At 41.1% G+C, this 20,756-nt stretch overlaps 1 protein-coding gene across 2 annotated transcripts in view; it reads left to right on the top strand.

The window, feature by feature from the left end:
- ZNF277 (zinc finger protein 277) overlaps nucleotides 1-20,200 on the top strand; it is a 57,620-nt gene extending 37,420 nt beyond the window's left edge. For both annotated transcript variants that reach the window (XM_068169978.1, XM_068169977.1), the window contains exons 6-12: nucleotides 3,810-3,920; nucleotides 8,084-8,216; nucleotides 15,430-15,497; nucleotides 16,413-16,509; nucleotides 17,535-17,577; nucleotides 18,581-18,755; nucleotides 19,788-20,200. In XM_068169978.1, coding sequence (XP_068026079.1) covers nucleotides 3,810-3,920; nucleotides 8,084-8,216; nucleotides 15,430-15,497; nucleotides 16,413-16,509; nucleotides 17,535-17,577; nucleotides 18,581-18,755; nucleotides 19,788-19,980 — 820 coding nt within the window. In that variant the 3' untranslated portion in view covers nucleotides 19,981-20,200. The remainder of the gene's footprint in view (nucleotides 1-3,809; nucleotides 3,921-8,083; nucleotides 8,217-15,429; nucleotides 15,498-16,412; nucleotides 16,510-17,534; nucleotides 17,578-18,580; nucleotides 18,756-19,787) is intronic.
- The last annotated feature ends 556 nt before the right edge of the window (nucleotides 20,201-20,756 follow it).

Genomic DNA, 20,756 nt, shown 5'->3' with positions numbered 1-20,756 from the left:
TTGCTTTTGGTTTATTGTTTTGTATCTACTCTGTGTCTTTGTCTATGGTTTTAACGTAATTGAACCACTTAGTGCCTAATGGTAGGAGGCAGATGATACAATTAATTTTCAGGTCTAGTAGAATAGAATAGAATAGAATAGAATAGAATAGAATAGAATAGAATAGAATAGAATAGAATAGAATAGAATAGAATAGAATAGAATAGAATAGAATAGAATAGAATAGAATAGAATAGACCAGGTTGGAAGAGACCTTTGAGATCATCGCGTCCAACCTATTATCCAACCCACCTACTCAACTAAACCATGCAACCAAGCACCCTATCAAGTCTCCTCCTGAACACCTCCAGCGATGGTGACTCCACCACCTCCCCAGGCAGCCCATTCCAATGGGCAATCACTCTCTCTGTGTAAAACTTCCTCCTCCTAACCTCCAGCCTGAACCTCCCCTGGTGCAGCCTGAGACTGTGTCCTCTTGTTCTGGTGCTGGCTGCCTGGAGAAGAGACCAACCTCTGCCTGTCTACAACCTCCCTTCAGGTAGTTGTAGAGAGCAATGAGGTCACCCCTGAACCTCCTCTTCTCCAGGCTAAGCAGCCCCAGCTCCCTCAGCCTCTCCTCACAGGGCTTGTACTCCAAACCCCTCACCAACATTATTACCCTTCTCTGGACACGCTCCAGCAAGTCAACCTCCTTCCTAAACTGAGGGGCCCAGAACTGGACACAGTACTCGAGGTGTGGCCTAAACCAGTGCAGTGTACAGGGGCAGAATGACCTCCCTGCTCCTGCTGGCCACACTGTTCCTGATGCAGGCCAGGATGCCACTGGCCCTCTTGACCACCTGGGCGCACTGCAGGCTCATGTTCAGCCTACCACCAACTCAATCTGTCATAATGAACCACACCACAAAAGAATGAATAATGAAGCTTATTACTTCATTCCATCAGCAAGATTATAATTTTTTTAAAAGATTTTCTACAACAAAACTATGAATTGTATGCCTCAATGCCACGTGGAAAGAATTCCTCACATTTATCTCCCGTGACAAGTATTTCTTTCAAATCCAGTGCCATTTTAAGTAGACTCTGTCCTCAATTCTTTATTTTTTCAAGTACAATGCTGGAGTTAGGAACTGAACCAGTTTAAAGAGTGAGTTTCTCAACAGTTGTTTTAGTGCAAGAAATGCTGTTTATCGCACAGAATCACACACAGAATGTTAGGGACTGGAAGAGACCTCGAAAGATCGCCCAGTCCAAGCCCCTGCCAGAGCAGGATCACCTATACCAGGTCACACAGGAACACATCCAGGCCTGTTTTGAATATCTCCAGAGAGGGAGACTCCACAACCCCCCTGGGCAGCCTGTTCCAGTGTTCCATCACCCTCACAGTGAAAAAAAATTTCCTCCTGTTTCCATGGAATTTCCTATGCCTCAACTTCTACCCATTGCCCCTTGTTCTGTCATTGGGCTTCACCAAGAGCCTGGCTCCATCCTTGGCACTCACTGTTTACATATTCATAAACATTAATGAGGTCACCCTTTAGTATCCTCTAGGTTTAGTATCCTGGAGGTGTTTAAGACCAGGCTGGATGAAGCTCTGTCCAGCCTGATCTATTGTGGGGTGTCCCTGCCCATGGCAGAGGGCTTGGAACTAGATGATCCTTGTGGTCCCTTCCAACCCTGGCTGATACTATGGGGCTAAGGAGCCCCAGCTCCCTCAGTCTCTCCTCATAAGGAAGATGTTCCACTCCCATAATCATTTTTGTGGCTCTGTGCTGGACTCTTTCAAGCAGTTCCCTGTCCTTCCTGAACTGAGGGCCCCAGAATTGGACACAATACTCCAGATGTGGCCTCAAAAGGGCAGAGTAGAGGGGGAGAAGAACTTCACCTACTAGCCACACCCCTTCTAATAATACACCCCAGAATGGCATATTGGCATTTATGCTGATATGTCTGTTAGAATATATTTCTGTCCAGTCTGACATTTTCTTATTCCAGCCTTACCAAACCAGTGTAAATTTGAAGTTCAGGTGAAAAGAAGTGAAAAAAATTAGGGTGAGAATAGAGTGCTTTGTAGCATTGCTCAAGTGCAAGCAGCAATTCCAATCAAGTGCTTGCTCTGAAAAAAACTTCTTTGTACATAGTAAATCAGTTTCAGCTGAAGAGACTGAATCTTGTCTCTGAATGCCTGCTTGCATGGATAGTTCTGGTACTCTGAAAAGGAAGAAGGACCCAGATTCATTTCCCTGCAAGTCATCCCAATGTTGTGTGAGTGTCCTACTCTCTTTACTACCCAGTATAGCAAAATTTGTGTCATTTCACCCCCCAAGAACTTCATCCTCTACTTACTAACAGGTATCACAGTATCACACAGTATCACAGTATCACTTAGGTTGGAAAGGACCTCGAGGATCATCAAGTCCAACCTATCAACACAGACCTCATGACTAGACCATGGCACCAAGTGCCATGTCCAATCTCCTCTTGAACGCCTCCAGGGTCGATGACTCAACCACCTCCCTGGGCAGCCCGTTCCAATGACGAACGACTCGCTCGGTGTAGAACTTCCTCCTCACCTCGAGTCTAAACCTCCCCTGGCGCAGCTTGAGACTGTGTCCCCTTGTTCTGGTGCTGGTTGCCTGGGAGAAGAGGCCAACCCCCTCCCGGCTACAACCACCTTTCAGGTAGTTGTAGAGGGCAATGAGGTCACCCCTGAGCCTCCTCTTCTCCAGGCTAAACAATCCCAGCTCCCTCAGCCTCACCTCATAGGGCTTGTGTTCAAGGCCTCTCCCCAGCCTTGTTGCCCTTCTCTGGACACGTTCAAGTGTCTCAATGTCCTTCTTAAACTGAGGGGCCCAGAACTGGACACAGTACTCAAGATGCGGCCTAACCAATGCAGAGTACAGGGGCACAATGACCTCCCTGCTCCTGCTGGCCACACCAATCCTAATGCAGGCCAGGATGCCATTGGCCCTCCTGGCCACCTGGGCACACTGCTGGCTCATATTCAGGCAGCTGTCGATCAGCACCCCCAGGTCCCTCTCTGTTTGGGAGCTCTCCAGCCACTCCGACCCCAGCCTGTAGCTCTGCATGGGATTGCCGTAGCCAAAGTGCAGCACTCGGCACTTGGACTTGTTGAATGCCATCCCACTGGACTCTGCCCATCTGTCCATCTGTAGAACACGTGATTTGAAAATCATGCCAGAATTGTGGTGAAAGCAAGGCTTAGCAGTGTCAATTCTTGGATATTTAGACTCCAAAAGCAGAAGTTAAGGTCTATAAAGATACTAGGCAGCTAACGCATTAAACAGTATAGATCTATCAGAAAATATCTTGTTGGAACATCCACTGTTTGTTCATCCATACTTTGGAGTGCTTGCTGGTGTTGCTAATGCTGCAGGAAGCAATACTGATGTAAAAGCATATCACAGCCAAGAATTTCTGCTCTGCTAACCATCATAAAGAAAACTGACAAATAGGTTTCTGGAATGTTTCTAAAAACAGGTATTTCAAACATGATATTCTTGTTCAGGTCAGTAAATGAGCTTTGCTAACAGTGAGAGTTAAAATAAACTGCATTTTAATATTTGTTTAAAGGATTATTTCATGCATGTGGATTAAGCAGTTGAAATGGTAAACTTTTCAGTAAAGTGGCATTCATTTTTCCTAGCAGTGGCAATAACATTGTTATTGTTTGTTTAATACATTGACTTTTATGAATTTTTAGAGCAATTGTTGTATTTTGAGTCACTATTTGAGTAATTCTCATATGTATCTAAATATGTAATGTTCTTTTTGGATATCACTTGCAGATCTGTCCTGCTCAATCATATGGCAAGAGAGCATGCTTTTAATATCGGGTTGCCGGACAACATTGTGAATTGCTGTGAGTTTTTGGCCGTATTACAGGAGAAGCTCGACAAGTAAGTAGTTTTTTTGTCTTGTTCTTTTGAAATGGTCTTAGATCATATTTTTTTTTTGAGCTTGGCAATAAATTGGATTAAGATTAATCCAATGTCCATGGTTGGTTAAGAAGAAACAAAGAGAAAATGTGTGTTTATTGTGAGTTCTCTTGCACATTTCACAATTTCCTCTGAAAATAATAACACATCCCTTTTTGTTGTAACTGTTAATGTTCCTCCTTCTCATTATAACAATCTTTTTGCTAAACATGTCTTTAATCACTGAATCCAAGTTCTTATACCAGTCTTCATTTGCCTCTCTGTATCAATAATGTGCAATATTTGGTCTCTCCCTTCTCTACTGCTTACAAAGTGCGACCCAGAGAAGAAGGGGAAAGCCAATGTGTACACTGCCTCAGAAACACATAGTCCTGAGGTGACCAAAGGAGTTAAAAGGGGAATTTGGGAGAAGAACTTGGGTAGCAAAGACCAAGAAAATCTTCACGTTGAGTTTCCTTTGCAAGTATCTAAGTGCCTTTATGGACCTCATAAATGGGACAGTATGAAGTATGCCTCAAATATAAATTGGGCTCTACCAGAAGTTGTACTTCCTTAAGAATCAAACTGTAGCATTAAGAAATTTATTAGATTTTAATACAATCTAAACATAGGCTGCAGGAAAAATTTGCCTCATTCTCAGGCTCAGTTATGAAAAGCCACAGAACAGTGGGATTTGTGAAAACTGGGAGATGGAAACTAGATTAAATATCCTTCCAAGTAAATTTAGGATCCATTGGTTTGTACATCTGAGAAACAAAAATAGAAAAAATGAAAGAAAAGAAATTCAAAGGACAGAACAGGCAGCAACATTGTCCAATTCAGTCACACACATACAAAGAGCATGTAGTCACAACAGATACATTAACTTATTCCAGAAGAGTGTATTAAGAATGCCTTTTATGTATCATTTGTTGCCTAGTGCACTGAGTTACCATGCTTACTGGTAAAACTCAGCTTTACTATTGATCAGTAGGACCTGAGTCTTTCATTTGGATAGTGGTTTCTCAAAGCCAGTCCTCCTTGTAGTTTATGCACATGCTGAAATTGCTTCCAAATCAGTGAAAGGCCACTCCTCCTACTGCTAAGACTTCATAGGAAGAAAAGTACCTGAAAATATAATTAAGAAGAGAAAATTTTTGTTTCAGGCAGTTAGCATGAATGACTACATTGCATATGCCAAGGGAAAACATTATGAACTCTTCCTGGGAATAATTCTCAAAAGTAGAGCAAACATTTGCTGTTAACATGTGGAGCAATGCAGATATTAAAAGTTCATAGACTTACTCTGCCATCTGACCTTTGAGTCACCAACAAAGCAATATAGAGATTTTGAGGCTGCAAGTGCAAGGGGAACTAAAAATTTCTTTTACACTGAGCCTAAATGTTACAGCAGTTCTTGGAAGGCAAAAAGATACTGAGAATACTGAACTGCTGTTCCACACACAATAGCTGAGGGGAATCTGGATGCATCTTGGCTGAAGTAGCATGAGGATTTTCAGGGTGTAGGTACAGACCTTCTAGGCACAATATTATTGGGGTTTGTGGGGGCAAATGTTTAAGTAAGAAAATAATTTTGTTCTTCAACATCTATATCTTCAACCCTGGGGAAATCAGGGGAAGACACTGTTAGAATTCCTTCTGACTAGACAAAGAAGCATGCTTTCATCTGTGAGTAAGAAGGGGGGACTGTGGGGGGGAAGAATTTATAATGTTCATTCAAGAGCCACTGCATGGTTTTTAATATCCGTTATTTGCATGTCTTAAAGTCCTGTCATTTATCCTTCCCATCTTACTGTTTTTCCTGGTAGCCAGCATATCCAATACAAAGACATAGCCAGAGCTCCAAAGCTTTTGTGTAATGAGAAATTATTTTCTAGGAGTTTTCTCCATTCTGCTGTAGAGATAATTTTTCAAACATCCCCAGAAACTATCTCCACCTTGGCAGAATATGTAAACCATCCTTATAAGAAAAATGTTTTAGCACCTTGGCTAACTAGAGGCCCATCCATCAAACAAGGATGTTCCTATAAGCTCAGGGCTCTGCTAGAAAAAAAATTACCACTATCTATTTCAGGGAAATATTTCAGGGAAATGTCCATTTAAGGTGAAATGCAGATTATTGCCCTCATAGGCTACTTTCTGAGTCAAGAGGCTTCACTTAATTCTTTTTAGGCTGAACCTTCAGGTGTCAGTTGATACTATGATGGAGAGAACAATTATTTTACAGTACTTGTAACAGAGAATTTAAGACATGTACTTCTGCTTTGTTTTAATTGGAAGACATGCTGCTGTAAACAGTTTGTTGATAGATGTTTTCACCCCAATTAATGTGTGTGTATATGTATATACATGGTCTAGTCATGGGGTCTGTGTTGATAGGTTGGACTCGATGATCCTCGAGGTCCTTTCCAACCTAAGTTATACTGTGATACTGTGATACTGTGATATAATAATTCATGTCTATGTATGCATGTATGCAATTATGTACTTAGACATGTATTTTAATATACACAAATGTGTGTATCAAGGTATTTACTAATTTTTATTTCTCAGGATTTCAAAACCTGCTGGTCACCCAGCCAAGCTTTCCTTTAGCTTCCCTACTGAGTTAGAAATATAAAACTTTGGGGTTAGTTTAAATTGTTTATAAAGATATCACTTGATTTTTAGTTGGGTTTTTTTTCATTCTGAATTACAAAGAAAAAGTTACTTATGGATTGGATGCCAGTATAAGTACATGATGAGTTAAGAGTTCATATGTTGACCACCCAGCAGTCCTCCTGTGCCCTGGTGCAACAATTTTCAGTAATAAAGCTTTTCTCCCACTTTGCATGTGGGAAACAGTATCACAGTATAACTTAGGTTGGAAAGGACCTCGAGGATCATCGAGTCCAACCTATCAACACAGACCCCATGACTAGACCATGGCACCAAGTGCCACGTCCAATCTCCTCTTGAATGCCGCCAGGGACAGTGACTCCGCCACCTCCCTGGGCAGCCCATTCCAATGACGAATGACTCGCTCGGTGAAGAACTTCCTCCTCACCTCGAGTCTAAACCTCCCCTGGCGCAGCCTGAGACTGTGTCCCCTTGTTTTGGTGCTGGTTGCCTGGGAGAAGAGACCAACCCCTTCCCAGCCACAACCACCCCTCAGGTAGTTGTAGAGGGCAATGAGGTCACCCCTGAGCCTCCTCTTCTCCAGGCTAAACAATCCCAGCTCCCTCAGCCTCTCCTCATAGGGCTTGTGTTCAAGGCCTCTCACCAGCCTTGTTGCCCTTCTCTGGACACGTTCAAGTGTTTGGATGTCCTTCTTAAACTGAGGGGCCCAGAACTGGACACAGTACTCAAGGTGCGGCCTAACCAAAGCAGAGTACAGGGGCACAATGACTTCTCTACTCCTGCTGGCCACACTAATCCTAATGCAGGCCAGGATGCCATTGGCCCTCTTGGCCACCTGGGCACACTGCTGGCTCATATTCAGGCGGCTGTCGATCAGCACCCCCAGGTCCCTCTCTGTTTGGGAGCTCTCCAGCCACTCCGACCCCAGCCTGTAGCTCTGCATGGGATTGCCGTAGCCAAAGTGCAGCACTCGGCACTTGGACTTGTTGAATGCCATCCCACTGGACTCTGCCCATCTGTCCAGTCTGTCAAGGTCCCTCTGCAGAGCCTTTCTATCCTCTAACTGACTAACATCTGCTCCTAACTTTGTGTCATCTGCAAACTTGCTGATGACTGACTCGACCCCCTCATCCAGATCATCAATGAAGATGTTAAAGAGGACGGGGCCCAGCACTGATCCCTTGGGGACTCCACTGGTGACTGGCCGCCAGCTGGATGTGGCACCCAACTTTATTATCAGTAAACAGTAAACTTTTTATTATCAGTAAACAGTACACTTTTTATTATCTATATTTTCATTTTATGTCATTTTTATCAACTCCTTGTTTGACTTTACAGTAATCTAAGATTGTCATATAAATGCCTTTTTTTCAAGTAAACTTTCATTCAGCTGGCTCTCACATGTTTAGGATTAATCTTACTGTACATATCTCCACCTTATTTAAGAATATGATCTTGTACTATTTTTGTTTTAACATGCTGACATATTTTCTTTTGTATCTTAGTTTGCAGTGTTTGTACTGTGAAAAAGTCTTCAGAGACAAAAACACACTTAAAGATCACATGAGAAAGAAGCAGCATCGCAGAATCAATGCCAAAAACAAAGATTATGACAAATTTTATGTCATTAATTACTTGGTAAGTGATTCTTTGAGTAATTAGTAAATTGACTAAAGTGATACAGACAATATCTTGTAAAAAGTGAATATTTTAAACCAGCAATTAGTACAAAGGTCAAAAATCAAGTGAAGGACTCTTAAGAAAGATGCTCATTTGTGTTATTATATTCTGGATAATTGTTAAGCTAAGGGGTAGTAAGCATTTGTTGTTGAGAATCGATTTTGAGAGATGCAGGAATGCAGCTTGAAGAGATACTAATCACCATGTTATTAGTGTGCAGTTTCTGCTTTAATAACCAGAAGGGAAAATGAGTAATGAACTAAATGGAGGTCTAACTCTAATGCTATTGGCTTTGAGCTTGTTTTCTGCAAACCTTAAGCTGGAAGTGCTCTTCAGAGTATAAATTAAATGCAAAGAGGAGGAAAATGAAAGATACATAGATGAAAGAAAATGTGTTTGTGTTTAGCCTCCAGGTAGGTGTATGTTACTAGTTATTAATATTCTTTATTCTGGGCCTTTGAGAGTGTGTATAAGTGTGTGTGTGTAACAGATTTTCACTTTCTATCTTCATCTCACAGTTACAGAGGCTGCTTCAAAAGCTGCTACATTCTGTACCAGAAATATCTGTATTTCACCTGAACAATCACTGTACCTTCTATGCAGGATGGAGTGAGCTCCTTCTGTGATCCTGTATACTGTCCTTCCAATGATCTGAGGCTTCTGTTTTCTTTTCTAGATATTCAAATATCACTGCTTTAAAAAATGAACTGTACTTGCTGCACAGTGGGAAAATAGTCGTGAAGTTTTGCAGGATAGATGTTCCCAGCTTCTCAAAAGAACTGAGCATTCAATTCTTCCCAGCAAGTTAGCAGATTTGAATTTAGCAATGTAATGGATTTAAGTTATTTTTAATGTTTTTTTTCTTCTTTACTAGTGTTGCAGTTGATCTTATGTTTGCAGAACTTGCCATCCTCTTTAAATTACCTTCTGTCTCTAATTTGCATTCATTGTTCAAATTTGAATCGGCCCCAGCTTTGATCAGGAAATTGAGATAGATGACTGCCCAGAAGCACAGTATCACCATGTGCTCCTTCAGAAATTATAGAGATATGCAAGGAGGTCATAACAACAGTGCAGACACAGTGGCTGTGTCATGTTAATGAGCATAATGAGCAAAATATGCCTGAGTAAATATAACAGCAAGACTCATACTCATATACCTAACCTCTTTTCCAACTCTTTCCAGTACCTCCAAAACTGGTGGTTCTGGACCATGCTGTTGACTGAGGCTGATCTCTGGCTTATATACTTCCTGAACCACATCCAAGTATTGTCTGTGTGGTACTGCTGGCATGACCACAAAACATGCAAACTCTTAAACAGTATGGACAATCACAGGACAGTGCTCAGGTCAGGGCCATTGTCCTCTTTAATTATTGTTGGTATTTTCATAGAATCACAGCATGTTAGGGGTTGAAAGGTGTTCCAGCCCTTGGATCATCTTTGTGGCCTCCTTTGGCCTCACTCCAATAGCTCTGTGTCCCTCCTATTATGGGGACACCATAACTGGACACAGTATTTGAGGTGGGGTCTCACCAGAACAGAGGAAGGAGGCAGAATCACCTCTCTTGACCTGGTGGCCATGCTCTAGGCAACTACAAGCAGCAATGATCACTTTTTTTTCTCCTCACAAGACTGTCACTTCATCACAACTTACAGAATCTTCTGGAGGGCTTTGAATCTTCCCCCAGACCATGGATGGTCCTTTTTCTTGTAGGAATCTATGAAGTAGATTCTTAAATCCTTCCAGGTCCTTTTTAGTGTGCTTTAGCTCATTTGATATATGTAGGCTACAGCAGATTCTAATTAATGTGGTAGGATTCTTTTATTCGAGCTGAGTCTATATTCGGTGAATTCTAGTTATTATGCAAGGTCTGCATAATAATAATGATTTTGGTACCTCTCCCCAGCACTTCACAATTTTTAACATGTACTATCAAGCCTTATCAAGTTCTCAAAGATTCTTAAAAATCAGTGCTTCACATTGCTCTAAATGGTCAGAGGAATTACATAATTCCACAGGCATGGATTGGACCCCTTACCTGAAAGGACATGTGTACTGATTTAGAATTTACTACTGAATGAATCTTGATGTAAAGATCTATTTTTTTATGTTATCTTTATTGATGATCTGGATGAGGGCATTGAGTCCCTCATCAGTAAATTTGCTGACGACACCAAGCTGGGGGCAAGAGTTGATCTGCTGGAGGGTAGAGAGGCTCTGCAGAGAGACCTCGACAGGCTGGACAGATGGGCAGAATCCAACGGCATGAGATTGAACACATCCAAGTGCCGGGTTCTGCACATTGGCCACAACAACCCCATGCAGTGCTACAGGCTGGGGTCAGAGTGGCTGGAGAGCAGCCAGGCAGAGAGGGACCTGGGGGTACTGGTCAATGGTAGGATGAACATGAGCCCGCAGTGTGCCCAGGTGGCCAAGAGGGCCAATGGCATCCTGGCCTGCATCAAGAACAGTGTGGCCAGCAGGAGCAGGGAGGTCATTCTGCCCCTGTACACTGCACTGATTAGGCCACACCTTGAGTCCTGTGTCCAGTTCTGGGCCCCTCAGTTTAGGAAGGATGTTGACTTGCTGGAACAAGTCCAGAGAAGGGCAACAAAGTTGGTGAGGGGTTTGGAACACAAGCCCTATGAAGAGAGGCTGAGGGAGCTGGGGTTGCTCAGCCTGGAGAAGAGGAGACTCAGGGGTGACCTTATCACTCTCTACAACTACCTGAAGGGAGGTTGTAGACAGGCGGATGATGGTCTCTTCTCCCAGGCGCTCAGTACCAGAACAGGAGGACACAGTCTCAGGCTGCACCAGGGGAGGTTCAGTTTGGATGTTAGGAAGAAGTTCTATACAGAGAGAGAGATTGCCCATTGGAATGGGCTGCCCGGGGAGGTGGTGGAGTCGCCGTCATTGAAGGTGTTCAGGAGGAGACTTGATGGGGTGCTTGGTGCCATGGGTTAGCTGTTTAGGTGGTTTGGATTGGTTGATGGGTTGGACGCAATGATCTTGAAGGTCTCTTCCAACCTGGTTTGGTTTATTCTAATAAAGGTTATTCTAATAAAGGTCTCTAATGATAAGCATCAAGGTATCACAGTCTTAGCCACTTTACTTTTAGGGTGTGCTCCATAAAGCTTTTCTGTCAGCAACCACATCTTAAGCTATTTAAATTAATGTCTCTTTAATACAACCACCTTACAAACATCATTGTTCTTTTTTTAAGAATAATTCTCCTTTGCACACTGCTTCACCAAGCACTGTGTTAGAATAGTCTTACAAAGTGGGAACTGGCAGTTTCCTTTATTTTGTGGCTTTGGGGCTGAGAGACTTTAAGGGCTTTTTGTTCAGATGTCATGAGAATGTTTGCTGAATTGCCCCATGATCTTCTGGCCAGTTCCTACTTGTGTTTTTAAGCTGATGGCAAAGTTCCCGTTGATTTCATTTAGAGCAGTAGGTTTGTCTGCCGCCTTCCTTTCTCTCCATTCTTGTTTTAGCTTCACTTGTGTTTTTAGTGCAGTTGTGAGAACCTGGGTTTGTAACACGCATTTTATGTCTGTGTGTTGGTAATTCCCTCCCCTAAATTTCCAGCTTGGCATAGTGCTGAGAAATATAATTGCAAATTCCTTTGGCAATATTCTGGTATTTTGATATTTTCTGTGGCTTCTGTCATGACCTACAAGCTGTTTTGATTTGTCTACCCTCATGTTACTGACATGTTCTGTTGCTCACAGGTTATTGTTAAGAGTATTATGTGTGATATTCAGTAGGAGTCATAACTTTTTTTTTGTTGTGTGCATGTGTAATAGATTTCTTTCATAAGCAAATGTCAGAAGTTTATTATTATATAGTTACATTAAGTTGAAGGGGGAGTTTTGCAATCATGCAAATTACCTGAAAGGCAGTGGGGTCACTTCCCCAGTGGATTTGGAGGTCTTTGTCAGCATTCTGTAAGTATGAGAGGTGATACCAGTCCTATTCTCAAAGGCTTGAAGTGTAAATTCAAAAAGACCAACTGACAGCAGAGGGTGAAAGACTGAGCACCAATGCATCCAGGACATGTATGTAGGGTACCTTATTTTTCATTTCTCAGAAAAAATCCTTCCAACTTAATCATGTTTCTGTGCCTGTGTTATCCTGTGGTCTCATGGCTCACCTTGCACAAAGAGCCAAGTGAAAATGGAGAGGGAAGAACATTGTAGTCAGTGGTGCATGCTGGAGGCCATAAAAAAGCAGAAGGCAATAGTAAAACTCTCTTATTCATAGCCCAGTGAACTGAGGTGGACCCAGACTGACAGGGACTTCCCTTCTGTGTTCACCTGGTTGTTACTAGCAGCACTTCAAGTATAGTGTCTCCTTTGTAGGAAGAACAATGCTTGTTTCAAAATTGACTGATGGCATATATCTGCAGTAACGTAGCATCGCTACAATCAATACACCTATGTCTGAAGAAGATGGCTAAAAATGTTAGTTGTTACTAGAAAACTTGTTTCACAAAGCCCCTGCTTTTCCTCAAAAATAAAAAGATGTCTTCTCATTGTTGTCAAGCCCTAAATCATTATGATTAATATTGTTATTAGTTGTTGACCAGGAGAAGAATGTTTTGTTGCAGGGGGTACCTTTTATATTTAGCCTGTTTTGTCTTACACTGTGTACATTTTGTGAAGCAGTAAAGGAAAACCCTTCATCAGCTGATAAAGGTTCAGGACTAAGTAATTCCCCCAATTTGGGAAATACTTCATATTAAAATTAATCCAATGTCTATTAATTAAGGTTGGAGTGAGACCACATCTTCTATGTCACAAAACATCTTGAGGTCTGCAACAATATAAAGCAATTCAGATGATTGCAGTAAGGCAGGTGAAAGGATGGATAAGACTAAATTTGCAGGGGAAATCAGCATCTGTTTGGAGTTCTGAGTTCCCTAGGCCTGGAAGTACATTTGCATGTAGTTCAGTAACTGTTCTTTTGGGAAAACTGCTTGACATACAAGCTGCTGTTCCTAGTTTCTCCCGTCTCAGCACTTCTCAGGTTGGCGTATGTTGCCTCGGTGAAGCGTGCAGACGTTCTCCCTGCAGAATGCTTAAAGCTGTACTCAAGTTGAGAAGATAAATTGTCTGTGAGTCAATTAATCTCTCTGCATTTAGACTTTCTTTTGGAAATCAAATCACACACATTTGCATGCTCCTCTCTCTTTTGTGTAGGAACCTCCTGTCTGAGGTACGCAAATAGTTTTGTTGGCTTTTTTTTTAAAGTTTGTTTACCTTGAATATATAGCAAGGCCTGCAAATTTTTTTAATGATATGTTTTCTACTGTTTGAGCTATTGAGAATATCGAGTTTGGGGTTTTCTCTGGTTTTGTTAAGAGTTTCTTGGGAATCTCTAGAGATGATTGGTGGGAACTCTTGCATCTTAGATGAAAGAGGAAGAGGAGTTGAATGCTTAACAAAGGCACCCTTGGTCCCAAAAGCCTGACAATCCATAGAACTACAAAAGAGTTTTAAACCAGAAAAACTTAATAAACTGGAAGAGCCTTAAGAATGTTTTGAAGAACTCTTTTCCACCTAATTGCTCAGTTTCAGTGCACTTTCATCGCAGTGTCCGTAGTTACCCATTCACCATGCAACTTTCCAGTGATACAAGACATGGTTAGACATTGCCTTTTTCTGGTTTGGGGTTTTTTGCTGGTTTTGGATATTTTTATCTGAATATCAATAGATGAGGGAAACAGAGACCTTCTGCAAGCTGTTATCTGCTCTCATCACAGAAATACCTGAAAGAAACAGCAACAATAACACAGCAACAATAACAAAGCTTCTGCCTGGCTTTTCCCTTTCACCTTTAATTAAAAGGTGAAGCTTAACATTGGCTGCTGGTTTGAACTTAGTCTTTTGTGCACATATACTTCAAGATGAAGGGAAATACTGTGAGCATTTCTCTTCATGCTGCAGTGATTGTGAGCCACTATCCTTTCATTAAGGTGTTAACATTAGTAGCCTTAGGAAACTAGTGTGCAGCTGGGAGAACATGTGGTGAGAGGTGTTAATGGCTTTGTGTTATCTCACAGTAATGGTGACATTAATGAGTCTACCCTGTAACTCAGAGAGTTTACACACTACGCTGCAGCATCACTGAATTAATTACTGTATTTTGATTCTGTAATATATGATGACATTACATTTAAAGCTGTCTAGAGACATTTGTTTATCATTTACCTGACAGACACTAACAGCTTTGAAAGTTCTCATTAAATTGTTAAATGATGGGTATCTTTCCCTTCTTTTCCAAATAACCATAAAAGCAATAGTAGCAGTTCTTTACTGAGGATGTTATTAAATATATTTATTAGAGAGAATATTTAAATGAAATAAATGAAAGAAAGATCTTTTTAATAGCTATGGTGTTTGTGACTCCTTCACAGCCATCAAAAATAGGAGCTCAAAAAACCTATTTTGATTACTGGTTAGTTTGCTCTGGTTTATTTTTAAAGGCAAAAAGAATCAGAGGAAAGATACTGCTGGTGTTTCAGTAGAGTGCTTCAGCTTTTTATTGCCTGTTATTTTTATTGCAGTCATGCTGGAAGTGCTTGGCATTGTGCTGAACACCGCACAAATGTATTGTGATATACTTTGTGATGAAGGTCTTTAAGATAAAAATAAACAACACAAAAGGTGAAAGGGAGAACAGAACACATTGAATAGTTGTGCTTACATTCACATCTGAGAAGGGGATGGAAGGAAAACTGGAGTCTAGCTCAGAAATCTATGCCCTGGTTCATACTGCCTTCCTGGAGTACTCTGTACCCAAGATTACACTGTGTGTTTTTACTAATGTAACCCTATACAAGGTATGAGCACCGACTGGTGTAGCTATCCAAGGTGAAGTCTCGGGTGTGATAGCTGCATTGATTAAGCAGCATATGTTACACAAAGAGCAAGATAGGCAGATTGGATTAAGCAAATGTGGTGGCAAACTCAAGACAGTGGTAACGTACCCACCTCAGGAACACCTTAGGACTTGGAGCCTCTTCGTGAGACCTCTGTGCCAAAGAAATACAAAAGTGATCCAAAATAAGATGTTGATTGTGACTTCTCAGATGTTCATTCAGTCGATATATAAATTGTGACATGAATTGGAAAATGGTTTTGCTCTTTTCTTTTTTCTCCCCAGGAATTTGGAAAGTCCTGGGAGGAAGTGCAGTCAGAGGATGACCGAGAACTGCTAGATAACTTAGAAGAGTAAGTGTATAATGTGCCCATTATAAAGACTTGAAAGTCTGTCATTGTTGGAAGCAATTACTAAAACCCAGTTGAGCAGGATTTGTTCAAATTTAAAAATAGAGAGTAAAATCAAAAACATCAGCATGAGAAGTAAATAGTATGGAAAAGTCTGATTACTAGATTTTGAAGGAAACCTGTCACCAGTTCTGACTGAGGCCAACACTGACCTCTCTTCTGCAGTCCAGGCATTCAGATCACTGCACAGTGGCTTTCTTGCCTGTAGAGAATTGAATAAGCAGGAAGTAATTTGTGGGTGTCAGGGCCCCTAACCTTCCTGGTTCTGTCTGAGACCTGCGTTTCATTTTGTTTGACTATGGCTGGTTGCAATAATATTTCTCAGTAGTAATGGAGTTCTAAATAGATGTGTTGGCAAAGTTTTCCCCATGTGCATGTCTAAATGTGGTGTAAATGGGAGTCACTTTCAGGAATAATAATATTTGATAAGTAAATAACAGTTAGAGTGAACTCTGCCTGATGATTCTGTCTTTGGCTGGTGTACTGAAAGATTAGAAAGGTATGAAAGAATTTTAAAAGACCTTATAAAAATAACCACTGAACACAGTATTTGATTACTTGCCACACTGGATGAAAACTGGAGTTAAGATTTGTTTATTAATGAAAGCACATTCAAGTAGGGCTTACTGCCTGTCAACACAGGAATTACCCAACAGTAACTGCCTATTTATTCTTGAATCTGTAAAAATTTTTGACTGTAAACCAGATTCTATTCATGTGTGTTCCGCCCCTTTGAAGTATTCATTTTCTCTGGATTTAGTTCAAATGGTCTGAGTGCAGAACCTGAAGTGTTTTCCCTCAAAATGTCTTTTCTCTTTTCCACAACAAAATTCATCCTTTTGACTCCTGTCCATTAAGAGACTGGTCTGACTGGGAAGAGCATCCTGTATGTGCAGTTTGCCTGTTCTGTGAACAACAGACAGACACCACAGAAAAACTGTATCTTCACATGCAGGTAAGACTTGTTTTTAATAAAAATTCTTTGACCATTTTGGAATTTAAAAGTAGGATTGGAGAATTGTTGTAGTTTGGGCTGGGTGCCCTCTGCTACAGGGGTGTTTCCTGTGTCCAGAAGTCCAGCACAGAGGGGTGGACACAGGAAATTTTGTAGTATTTCCTACCACAATCCTTTGCACCACTATAAGATCCAGTGCGGAGTCCAGCACGCTCTCTTTCCTTCCTCTCCGCCACCTGGTAACTGGGGGAGAGATCTCCCGGCCATGGGCCTGGTTAGGCACAAGGCCACGGGGGGATGGGCAGTCTCAGATCTGGCCAGCTGAGACTAGCCTAGCAGTGGGGGGGGGGGGAGGGAAGGAGGAGCCCTGGGGGTTTTGGGTGCACCCTCAGGTGGGGATGGGATCTCTCTGGGTCTGTTTTGGGGTTTCTTCTTGTCACTGTATTTCTAGTTCTCTGCACGCACTCACTGTTCTATTTAAACTTTCCATCACTTTTGCAATCCGTTTGTCTGCACGTAGTGGGGAGGGGGGTCTGCCCCAACCCATTACAAGAATCTTTGGTAAGAACAAATTAGTTGCTGCATTAGAATGCCCTTTTTAGTGTAGAACTGAAAAAGAAAGATGCTTGTAAACCACATGCACCTCCAGCATCTGTTCTCTAAAATACGTAGAGGAGTCCAGTTTTACACAGAGAATATGAACAGCTATTACTTGTGAGTGTACAGGCTGTTACAGGCAGTGAAGAGGTAGTATCTTTAATATTGTAGTGGCTTAATGATTTAATACACTTAACTGCTATTATCTGTGTTTTAGTTTTAATAAACTATTTAACAGAACATTGGAGTTCAGCAGATGAAAGTATGCAGTGAAATGAAACTTCAGGGCTTCATTTCATGTGTTGGCATTTGTGTGTCTGTATGCATGTGTTTGTGTCAGTCTATGAAGAGATGAGCTGTTTTTAACTTGGAATAGTAGAAGTAGTGGAAATATGATATTTTTTTATTTCCTTTGTTTTTTTCTCCAGAAATCACATGGATTTGACTTTCCTAAAATAAAGTCAGAGCATGGTGAGTAAAGAGATGCTGTAATTGTCAGCATTTGCCACTATTATAGAGAAAACCACATCATAAGAACAGTGGAAAACAACTCTATTGGTTTGATTTTTGTTCAGACATTTAACTTTTCCATTATGGAAACTGCTTCTGCTTACAAAAGAAAACCAAGAATGCTTTCTTTTTCTGAAACTGTTGTTAATGCCAAGGATGTGTGCTATTTTCATTTGAACCACTGGATTCTTGTGCAGAGTAGCTTCTACTAATACCCACACTATGAGTTTCAGTTCTGGCTGCTGGAGCCCTGAATGTATTACTATTACCACATTATCACAGTACATTAGAGGTTGGAAGGGACCTCCAGAGATCATCCAGTGCAACTCCCCTGCCAAAGCAGGATCACTTAGGGTAGTCCGCACAGGAATGCATCCAGATGGGTTTTGAATGTGTCCAGGGAAGGAGACTCCACAACCTCTCTGGGCAGCCTGTTCCAGTGCTCTATCACCCTCACTGTAAAGAAGTTTCTCCTCTTGTTGAGGTGAAATCTTCCATGTTCAAGCTTGTACCCATTGTTCCTTGTCTTATTATTGTGCACCACCAAAGAGTTTGGTCCCCTCCACTTGACACCCACCCCTCAGATATTTATACACACTGATGAGATCCCCCCTCAGTCTTCTCAAGACTAAACAACCCCAGGTATCTCAGTCATCAAAGTTATCATTATCATTGTTACAGTTGTTAATACTTCCTTGCAAATTCAAAGGCTGTACCCTAAGCTTTGTTTGCCCAATGTTTGCTTTCTGCTGTAGACTGAGAAGAAAAGTGTTTGCACACTTTCTACATTAAAGGAAGGAGCACCTAGGAAAAAGCATTTGTTCAGTTAACTTGCTGAGTTACAGAATTCAGGCAATGGTGGTTTTCAGTAAAGTCTTACCAGTCTTTATGCTTAATCTAAGAAAGGATTCATAAATTAAAGGTTTAAGTATCCTAAGTGCTTGTCTGCTACCGTATCTTCCAGGTCTGAACTTCTATCAGCAAGTAAAGCTAGTAAACTTCATTAGAAGAGAAATCCATCATTGTCGTTGTTACAACTGCCAGGAGACATTTCAGTCTAAAGGAGGACTGATAAGTCATATGGAAAAGACCAAACACATTACATTCCTGCCAGCCAGATCTACATGGGATCAACCACAGTAAGGGCAAGCCTGTTTCTTCCAGTATTGATATGGTTATTTGATAATTTCTGTAAAACCATAAATTGAAAGTTCCAGGGTTTTTTTCCGAGAGCAGCAGTGCCCTGCGCTACCCAGCTCTACAGCCCCAGATTAAATAATAAGTGCTCTCAAAACCACTCAGAATTAGAAATCTCTGTACTGTCTGAAACTAAATGAACATGGGGTACTGCTCTTCAAGATGCATCCAGAAGGCACTGTCCCCATAAGCTGTGTCTGCACCATCAAGTCAGTACACTAGAGAAGTTTATTGTTCCAAAATTGCCTTTTGCCTGTTCTTGCTGTTGTGCAGAACATACTCAGACCACATTCCCTCCTGGTTGAATCAAGGCATCAAGGTTGAATCTGCGTACAAAAGTGACACCTCAAATGTCCCTCTTTCAGGCATGAGGTCTTCCAGCCACTGGCTCCCTACAGAGATGCAGTTCATGCCTGCGATAGGCATGCAGCACATAATTCTTCGCTAGTAAATATACACTGTGGACATATGGTTCTCTAACGAAATGAAACCCCATCTTTTGCATCTCTCATGTAGATATATGCATAATGTCTACCTAATTTTAGCATCAAAACAAGTTGGTTGTTTACCTTTAGTTTTCTCCACAGCAAATTGAGAGGGAATGTAACCTGACACCAGTTCAAACAAAATAGGCTGAGTAGGTCTGGGGGATGATGCCATAGGTGGTAGGGCACAAGGAGCATTCTAAATCAAACACTTCAACATTTATTGTGGGACTAATGTAGGTCTGTGGCTTCAGTTGTGACAACATCCAGGTAAAGTAAGGGGAAGGGCTTGTCTGTTGCCAGCTCTTCTGAGATGTACATGCCAGTTGATTTTGGTTTTTTGGATGTGATGTTTATTCTCATTCCAGACAACCAGGCTTTCTCCTTTGGCCTTTTTTCATTTTTCCAGATCTGATCTCATAAAATATGCTGTGCCTCATTCAAAAAAAAAAATGTGACTGCCTAGTAATTATGCCTTGTTGCTTTCAGGTATTATTTTCCTACCTATGAAAATGATACACTCCTATGTACCCTGTCAGACAGTGAAGATCTGATAACGGAGGATCAAAGTGAAGACATCCCTGTTGTAAGTGAAGACATATCCAATCTAAAAGCGCTCAAACAGAGCAGTGTTTTAAACCAGCTCCTGCATGAAGAGAACAAGAGTCAGGAGAAACTTTAACCTTGAATTACAGTCGCTGATCACAGCGTGTTTCTTCTGGAAGATGAAGAAAACCCACGTTCTCTCACTAATATTGGAATACAGTTTAACTCATAAATACTGTCACTGGGCAAATGTTATATAAATGGGAATGCTAAATAAAATTTAAGTGTAAACATTTTTGGTTTATCTTCCTTTAAATTCTAGCTTTATCTTAAAATAAAATGCTGGATTTTCTGCTTGGCTCTCTAAATACATCTAGTGTTGTTTACTAGGAGGACTTTTCCTCTTTCTTTATTACTATTATTTTCTGAATGCATCAGTATAAGAGTTCTATTTTAAGGCTGTTTTGTGAAAGGCACAAACAATGGAGACAAGGTGTCTTGATGTGTGAGCCAACAAGTGAATTTTCCCTGTGTTATTGCTGTTAGCATGCAGAAAAGAGCCTCAGTTTAATTCTTGGTCTGTTAAGCAAATTTTGCTATTTTTAACCTTAGACCTTTTTCAAAGTGAAAGCAGATCTGTATATCTCTTATTATTCATCATCAATATATAAGATATATGGAGCCTGTCCTGAAAACTGGCTCAGAAACACCAGTAAAGCCCATGCATATTTGACTGCAGGGAAAGCTGCCAATCCAACACCTAAAAAAGCATAGGAACGCTTGCAATCTCAGTTGCATCAAAGATTCAAAGAATATAAAGTAGATTTGTTGTATAGACATGAACTGAGATACAAAAGAAATTACTTAGGGGATTGTAAACACATAAATCCATAAATCCAAATTAAATCCTCA

This window comes from Melanerpes formicivorus, unplaced genomic scaffold (genome assembly GCF_026170545.1).
Source record: "Melanerpes formicivorus ecotype bairdi unplaced genomic scaffold, bMelFor1.0.p_v2 SCAF_3, whole genome shotgun sequence".
Taxonomy (NCBI): Eukaryota; Metazoa; Chordata; class Aves; order Piciformes; family Picidae; genus Melanerpes; species Melanerpes formicivorus.
This window is presented reverse-complemented; position numbering and strand designations above follow the sequence as displayed.